Source organism: Pieris napi, chromosome 19 (genome assembly GCF_905475465.1).
Source record: "Pieris napi chromosome 19, ilPieNapi1.2, whole genome shotgun sequence".
Taxonomy (NCBI): domain Eukaryota; kingdom Metazoa; phylum Arthropoda; class Insecta; order Lepidoptera; family Pieridae; genus Pieris; species Pieris napi.
Genome location: NC_062252.1, coordinates 4202753 through 4212005, shown reverse-complemented (window position 1 = coordinate 4212005; position 9253 = coordinate 4202753). Strand labels below are relative to the sequence as shown.

The following is a 9253-nucleotide window of genomic DNA, read 5'->3' as shown; positions in this document are numbered from 1 at the left end:
TGCAGAAGAAGAAAAAAGTATGCACGAAAGTGACACTAATTAATGACTATTTTGCTTAGCTACGACAAGATCATATATTTAATATAATACGAAAACGTAGCGATATATAAATTATAAATATTTTTTTAGAAAGTTGCTATAAATCTTTGTCTAAAATAATAATATACAAAATTATTTCCGGATTATTATACAAGATGAATGATGAGAAAACTGCTAAACTAGTGTTAATAAGACTTGATGAAACTTGGGTAAACTTGAAATGTACTTGATTGAAAAGAAAAAAATAGGAAATTTAAAATTTCCAACAATATTTTATATTATTTTTCCAATAACGTTTAAGCCAAACTGATATCTTTTTAAAGTCTACGCTAGGGATCTTTTTTATCGAGCGTTAGAAAAGCGTAAAAATTGAACATTCATTTCTACGTATAACTGTGCTTTTACAAACGAAACGTATGAAACTCCGTATTATTGTTGGGATACGGATACGGAGATAAACCGGGTTGGTTATATGTTTTTACTTATGTAATAATGTACACAATATTACAAATAAGATTTCAACCTGTACCATATACTATTAAGCAAGGATTCTATCTATTCTATATATATATTATTTTATACGTTTTACATTTATATACTACACAAGTTTATATAAAACACTACCTAACAATTTCTATGGACCTTTGCATAAGATTTTACGTAATATATTAAAGTTTGTACTCATTTCTTATCCCCGAAAGGTTGATGTTGGGTAGGAGGTTTGCGCATAAGCAGTTATCGGCAAAAGCCCGCAGAGACCACATGGTCGTCGTATTAACCGCGAGCGATTTTGTGCGTTGTGTTTATAGGTGAGAATGTTTTTAATAATCAACAAACGGAATTAAGTACTAGGACTTGTATTCGCTTTGTGAGTCACTTTGTAGTAAAGGTATCATAGTTTTAGCTCGTAATAAACGCTTATGTGGTGATAAATTTTGGCGTCCGCATTAAAAATGTTAAAGTTTCAAGTTTTAATGCGTTTAAAAGAAATATAAATAATTAACAAGATACATACAATTAACAAAACTATTTTTAAACCGTAAAAAAGCGTTAAAAGTAATTTCATGTTAATTTATTTATACATAATGTTACATTTGTTAAAAGTGAATAAAATTATGTAAATACGGCAAAAAATTTAGTAAAAATAGTAATTCGTTTATTTATAGCTATGAAACTTCTTTTTTTATATTTAGAACTTTGTTTATATTAAAATAATTTAAATTATTACATATTCTTAAACAAATGTGAAACGAAACAATGTAAGCGAATAATTAGTGTTCTACTGAATATCGAACGTGGTCGCCGTTAATTTTCGGTTCAACCTTTGATAATTGAGATTTATATTCATAAAACATTTTTATTAAAAAAAAAATAACGGTAAGTTTCTGTATACTTCACACAGTCATAGAAAGTAATTAGCACAACTCCTATTACAAATATCATCCTATTAACCGAAGTCACCTAATAATTACAATTAATAAAATACTGTTAGATTTAATAAATCTGTGTACTCGGAATTTCATTAATAATTTGATTGCATGTTAAAAATATTAAAATTAAATTACCCATCCGCGCTAGGTCCATACAACCATAACTGTAATATCCAGAAAGGATACTCTGTGACTCTTCCAATAGCACTCTCGACTTCAACTCCACAATGTGGCACAGGAAATATAAAATATATATATTTATCAAATATGTTATAATCTAGATTGCTAGTTCACTGATCATTTTTCCTTCTATACGTCAGTGCTGTCAAAATGATCTATTTATGACATTTATTATCAAACTAAAAAATATTACTTAGTACATACAAAAAATATAATTAAATGGTTGCATAAATAATTAATGTAATATTTCTTGTTTATGTTATTTTGTGACATAAAAATTAATACCAAATTCCTTTATCTATGGTAAGTTAGTAATGGTATTGCATTATCTGTTTCCGATTATTGTAAAAAGCGGACGAATCCCTGTCCCTTTTTACAATGTTTTCTTTAACTTCGAGAAAGTCACAGTCTAAAATCATTTATTCATGTAGGTAACACAATGTACACTTATGATCGTCAACGCTTCTAATTTTACATTTACTGCCAGTTCTCAAATCAAGAGCGTATAACGGAAGAGAAGAACTGGCAATAAACTCTCCGCCACTCTATTTTTTTCTGGTACTCGAAGTTTTAGTCTATAACATTATTGTTTAGTAAGGTAAATAGTGTTTTCACTTATTCCAATCGGTTTATTAATACTGCAGTCCATAAATAGATTATTATAAGCTTTGCTTTACATTATTTGCCATTCAAAGACATAGAGATTGTTCAATGGAACAAAAATGTTATAGATACTGTGTCTGTATGTCTGAATCTTATAAGTAGAAAAGACTTCCGCGTTCTATCTCAATGTAATAGTGAAGTGATGCGTAACATTACTTTCATCATATCTACGTATTAAATTTTTACTTTCACTCGAATACCATTGACCAAACCCACAAAATTGATTTATGAAGAGAAACTTCCATAATTTGGCTCTTTATACCACATTTCAAAGCGCGTTCGAGTCGAAGTTTTGGCTTTTGATAAAGCGATGTGAAAATTCCATTGATGAAATAAGATTTTGTCACTCAGAATTTTTGAAGTATTTAGTATGACCACAACTTATTTAAACCTCAGTTAATATTAGAAGAGTATTTTTTTTGATGTTATATATAACTAAAAACTTTGTCTACATGGAGTAGTAAACTAGAATTTAAATATCGAATAGAACCTTTTCCGTTGGACTCATTCATCAATTCGATCATTAATCGAATTATTGAGCTATCAAGACTTTCATCTCGAAATTAAACAGAATCCCATTATATACTTATCCACCTGTCATGGAAGTATTAGACGCGGTAGGGCATTTCAACAGCACAATTTCTCCAATGACGTAGCCAAATATTAACGAAGTTCGAAGGGAGAAATCTGTGTTTAGAGAAATGCTCGTAAAATATGTGGTTCTTAGTACAAACATTGAACCTAAGTGACACAAGCTTGAAGTTTATTTTGATAAAATATTATGCAATTACCGTACAAGAACTATTTTGCCAAAGATATTCATCATTTAACAGATATCTATGGAACTTTTATCTATTAGAATGACGTTTCGCCATTTTTAGTTGTAAACATGCCAAATAACACGAATAGTAATTAAAGTTATAAATTTATTTTCAGTTAACAAATGATGGCGCTTTTAGTGAATTCAACGCAAAATGTACTTCAAAATACGTATGATTATTATTTGTGGACTCTGTCTCTTTCTGGTAAGTTTTAAAATTTTCATATTCACATTGACAGTTGGTATTACATTAAATTATCTCTTTTCAAAAATGCGTCCTTACACGTGTATAAACCAATGATGAATATATTTTTGATATGAATACCTCCGAAAATAAATATTCAAAGAAATATTACAACAAGACAGCAAAACACATAGTTCAAAGGTTTCGTGTCTAGATTGCTTATAACAAGATCCTCATTTCATGTCAAATCAGTCTGCGCCCTAAATTACTGACAGCTTTTAGGAAACATTTATATCCTTACATTGTATCGGTACAAAATGGCAATTTATTTATCTATTTACATTTCGGTACTTTATACAAAAACATACATTTAAAAAAGCAGGTTACACAAGTTTTTAGGCAACGGGCGGCCTTATCGCTAACAAGCGATTTGTTCCAGGCAACCCTAGTATGGAAAACTAAAAAAGAAACACATATAGAGGGTAAAGTACAAGAAATGCATAAATAATTAACAAACAAAACATAAAATTACATGAACTAAAATAAAATAGAATCTAAAAATATTAATAATATTTAAACAAAAATGTAAAAGCTAATCTTAGGGTTGATGAGTCACAATTAATATGTATAAGTTTAATTACGACGCAGAATGAAAATACTCAAAAAGAAGGTTTTTATATAAATTTAAAGACTGAGCTCGTCTGATATCACGAGGTAAGGAGTTCCAAAGCAGGATACTTTGCACAGTAAAGGAGGAGTGATAGATTTTAGTTTTATGGTGTAGGGGTTTCAAGAATTAGCTTGTCAAGGAAACGCAAATCAAAACTACCGCAAGACAGGAACATAAATTTTGCTTTAATCAACTAGAAGTTTAGCAATTTACGTCAGAATATAAAAACAAATAAAAATTAAGTGGGCAACGTTAGCAACATCCGCCGAAGATATTTTCTATAATATTTTATGCCCTTAAGCCTAAAGAAATTGTTGTCTTTTCAAAGTAAATATTGCATATATTGTGTGTTGTTGCTGTGTAAATGTTTGTCTTCTGAGATAATACTTTGCAAGATTACTAAATTAAGTTAGGCTTAGTTAACACCTGTTATTACTCTAATCGGTCCTATCAATAGTCATATTTTGGTGTAGTAGTAGACCACTGTCAATATTTTCGTTATTTCTACAACATAATGTTAATACTTAGCCAATCCTAGGCAAGAATAATGACTAGAGCTTTAAGGTCTGAGGTCATTAATTATAATATTCAATTACTCAAAAGTGCACTTTGATGATAATGTCGCGTTAGCTATAATTTAGGGTAATAAAAACAATCAAACGTGTCCACTATATTTTATAAATATATATTTAATTGTCTTGGGTAATATTATTTCATAGCTTAAAATCGTAAGTATAATTCAGCCTCATAGGCCCACTCATCAAATAATACTTACTGTTATTATAAAAAAAAAAAATGAGATCTATTAATAAATAAGGGATTCCGAGATATTTAACTAGTTTTGACTTATGTAAAATTCAATTCTAAATTTGTCGATCACACTTTTTCATTTTAATTTTTTTGTTTAAGTCCATTAATACTTATAAGCGTAAGTAAGGTAAAGTAATAAAGTAGGTATAATAGCGTAATATCATCTATATCTGCACTATATTGCAATTTCAACGAACAATATTATAATAATATGAATATAGTCGCTAACCTAGTAAATTCTAATGCCGTGGCCATAATACTTAAAGGGAAATTGTTTTACCTTAACGGTAGACCTTTGATATTCACAAAAACATCACAATTTGACGCAAATCAGATGTATCATCTTAGAAAACACTTAGTATTTTCAGTACTTTTTAAAACTATGATTAAATCTAAAACACAATAAACTCGACATCATTTCGATATATGTATGTATAAACTTTATTAGTGACATAAGTTCAAATATAAATTGAATTAGAGAATAATTGGGAAAAGGAAGGTCATTAAAATTAATTGAAAGAATTTGTAGTACCTACCAGCTATGCGCATTGATGCGATTTTTTCTCGATTTGTTTATAAATTTTAATAAATTTCACCATTTACGTCTTTGTTACAGATAAACGTACAGTTGGTTGGCCGCTAGTCGATTCACCAATGCCAACAGCTGTTTATACATTACTATATCTATTTATTGTTTGGATTGGACCTAAGATCATGAAGAACAGACGACCATTCCAGTTGACCTGGTTGTTAGTGCCCTACAACTTGGCAATGGCTGCTTTGAACGCATATATTGCGTTACGGCTTCTAACGGCGTCGTTTAGGCTTCGTTACAGCTATATATGTGAACCTTGTCGGCAGCGATACGACCCGGATGAATTACAAGTAAGTTTATCAACGTAAAATATAGGAAAGGTTACTTGGGAAAATTAAGATGGAAAATTGTATGATGCGAATTATAGTTGAATCTGTGTAAAAAAATTGTGTCTAAGAAAATGGAATTAATAGAAACGTGAAATATCAAGTTTATATTTGATGATAAAACTTATCTCAGTTTACTAATAATTAATTATTGATCACAGATTGCAGATGCGGTATGGTGGTATTACTTCTCGAAACTTCTAGAGTTTTGTGATACATTCTTCTTCATTCTAAGGAAGAAAGACGAGCAGCTGACATTCCTTCATGTTTATCATCATTCTACTATGTTCTCTTTCTGGTGGATTGGTATCAAATGGGTGCCGAGTGGATCCAGTAACTATTACATTTATATACACCTTTACAGCCCTTTTTTACCAACGGATGAAAATCCTAAAATTGCTGGGAAATTGTGAACGTTCCTTATTAAATCCGAACAGAACTACTCCGTAATAAATGTAGCCGAAAATAGCATTTGCTATACCAGAAATTTCCTAGTGTTAGAATTTCATGCCCGAACAACTCCAAACAGAAAATATTATTTTAATACTTCAAAAATTTATGGATTATTGATTATTTCACAGCGTTCCTGCCAGCGATGGTAAATAGTGGTATACATGTCCTGATGTATACTTACTACGGCCTCTCTGTATTTGGTCCAGCCGTGACCCAATATCTCTGGTGGAAGAAATATCTGACTATCTTACAATTGGTACTTATCTAAAACCATTACTTTAAACCAATAATGTTTGATATTAGAGTATTCGTAATGAATTACTATAACTCCTCCTTGACTTGACTATAAGAGCTTCAGGCTATTATTATCTTCGTTTAATTTTTGTAATATTAGTAAAAGTTGTTAAAAATTTGAATGGTTCCTACATATGCATGCGAGATGAGAAATATATACTGTGCAATGAGCTATTAAATAATTCTACATTGTGTTTAAAACCATAAATGTTTTTTTATAAACTGAGTCTTATTTTTATCTCTAGATCCAATTCACTTGCGCTCTTATCCTTGGAATCAATGGCATCAGAACAGGCTGCGAATTTCCTTTGTGGATGCACTACGTCCTCATCATCTACATGATATCTTTCATCGTACTTTTTGGAAACTTCTACATGAAGGCATACATTGCTAAGGTAGGTGCTAGAAGATACGCCTTATGTCTAAGACATCCTAAAATCTCTATCTTACTTCGTAAAGTCCTTTGCAAATAGTCCAGCATTATAGAGAATAATACTTATGCCTAACTAATTGAATAAGAAATAAACTCAAAGGTTACTGAATATATTAAAAACTTTCACCTCTAGAAAGAACTACGCCATTAGTTAAGTGAACCAAAAGAAGAATTTACGATTTTAATATAATTATATTTTTATTATACATAATTTAAATTATATATTGTGCTTCCTAAAAGTTCATGCTCAACAACTGTTTATTCGAAATAAATAAACTTTATATTATTTTATCTATCTTCCGATTAGCTTAGCTTATCTGTGATTGATTAAATATTTTAACATAGAAATAGAAACTAGAAATCAGAATATTATAACTTATGAACGTCAAGGTTAGAAGCTTTAACCGAAAAGATTTAATTAATAAAATGATTAAATAATTATTATCAAGAAATAACTACTGACACTATTGTGGCTACTATCAGCTAAATATAATAATAATCTTAATAAGCCAATGTGAATCAATGTTCTCTTTATTTATAGACTGCAGAAACCAATGACACCATTTTAGTCTATACTAATATTAAAAAGAGAAAATATTTATTATAAATAAACTCTAAAATTTTAATGCCATTATAATCCGTCATTAGTAATAAAAATATTTGAAAATATAAATGATAAGCCTAGCGAATCAATGAAAAAGAGACAGTAGCCGCATTATCATTTTAAAGTTCATATTCGCTAATACGAGATAACTTTCTTTGTTTTACAGTATTTTTGTGCAACGAAGTGTTAAATAAATATCTAATACATAGTTATTCCCGCTACTTCCGCTGCGTAATAATAATAACTGAAAAAAATATCTAAGTTCTTTGTTCTAGAATTTCGTGACTTATTTATCTTATAAGCTATTTGAACGATATTTAAACTTCATATTTGAAAAAATAACTCTGACAGATTACATTAGTGTGCCCTATAAATAATCTCGTTTAACTGTAACTTTAAGATGCACAAGAGACTGAACTGCGTGATGTAACAACTGACTCGACAACTTTCGCTTTACGTAACGAAAGTGTAACTGCTTGATTGTTTAACTGTTACAAACCTCTTAAAAAGTAAAAGTTACTGTGCATTTTTAATAGACTAATTTGAGGGCTGTCAAAACTAGTTGGAGCGCCTCGACGGTTGCCGTCAAATGGTTATATTTATCATTAAAAACATGAATGACGTGTGAGAAAAACCTTTTACAATTTTGAATCTGCGCAAGTTGAATCTAAAAATCTGTATTTAAGAAAATCTTAGAACTAATAATTAATGTAAAAGTCCCATATACAGGTAATAGAAGATTGCGGGGACGAGAATAGACAAATACCATACTATAATATTGAACATTACATAAGTATTTTACACAGCCCTGCGATTCTGTAACTCACTCAGCGGTTTTCGCATCGGCGGTCGCTCTGAAATCAGTCGTGAAGCAGTCATTTTATGATTTGGCATTCTGATAAACAATAAACTACAAGCTCCCACCTTTTCATTGAGAGCGACCGCCGATGCGAAAACCGCTGTGTGAGTTCAAAAAGTAAGTTACAGAATCGCAGGGCTGTTCACTGTGCACTGTTTGGATTTTGGATAGGATTTGCAAATATATAATAAAACGTAGGCAACCCTATTTGATATTTAAACCATTAATTTTAACTTTCTTTTCTTACAGGGAAGCAAATGTATGGAAGTAAGATACGGTCAATGCTTAGACGACGAAGAAACCATTGAAAAAAGAAAATTAAAGAACAACTAAATTTGTATGCGTAATTAATTAGTTTTATTTAATCGTCATATAAGTTTACAGTAGCTTTTATTTTATCTCAAGTATAAAATGTTTAAGAGTTTTAATCATATGGTGGCAATACATGATGACAATTTTACCCGCCATGTTCTGTTCTGTGTCTGGAGGCAATACATTTTACATTTGCGAGAAGTATAGCTATTGTAAAGTTATAATTCGGTTTTAAATAAAACTATAAATAATGTATTTAAAATCGTAATTTATTACTTAGATATAAGTTGATTGTAAGTGACTTTGTTTAATATAAGATAAATAATTTGGGAATTCTGGTTTCATTATACTCTTAGGGCTGAATTTAGTGTCACGCCGACCACACGCGCACCGTCGGCGCTGATAGTCGAGATATATGAACTTCTAGGAAGCGTTTTTGAATGACGCATAGCTATCAGCGCGCACGGCTACGCGGCGCCGACGCGCGACGCGTACGGCCGCGCAGCCATCGGCGCTGACGATCGCTAGAGCGCCTCTGTTTTCAGTGAGCGTTGTAGTGTCGAACGGACGTCGTCAGCGGA

General features: G+C 30.7%; 1 protein-coding gene across 1 annotated transcript; it reads left to right on the top strand.

The window, feature by feature from the left end:
• Positions 1–753: 753 nt before the first annotated feature.
• On the top strand, positions 754–9005 carry LOC125059415 (elongation of very long chain fatty acids protein 4-like). The gene is made up of 7 exons (XM_047663832.1): positions 754–848; positions 3249–3337; positions 5413–5681; positions 5879–6050; positions 6299–6426; positions 6710–6859; positions 8610–9005. The coding sequence occupies exons 2-7, from the start codon at positions 3256–3258 to the stop codon at positions 8691–8693; spliced, it is 885 nt and encodes a 294-aa protein (XP_047519788.1). The 5' UTR covers positions 754–848; positions 3249–3255; the 3' UTR covers positions 8694–9005.
• The last annotated feature ends 248 nt before the right edge of the window (positions 9006–9253 follow it).

Excerpts from the sequence above, each read along its gene's own strand:
- LOC125059415 (XM_047663832.1), top strand. The coding sequence starts at position 3,256 with ATGATGGCGCTTTTAGTGAATTCAACGCAAAATGTACTTCAAAATACG. Across the intron at positions 6,051-6,298 it reads ATGGGTGCCGAGTGGATCCA|CGTTCCTGCCAGCGATGGTA; the intron begins GTAACTATTACA and ends ATTATTTCACAG. Across the intron at positions 6,427-6,709 it reads ATCTGACTATCTTACAATTG|ATCCAATTCACTTGCGCTCT; the intron begins GTACTTATCTAA and ends TTTTATCTCTAG.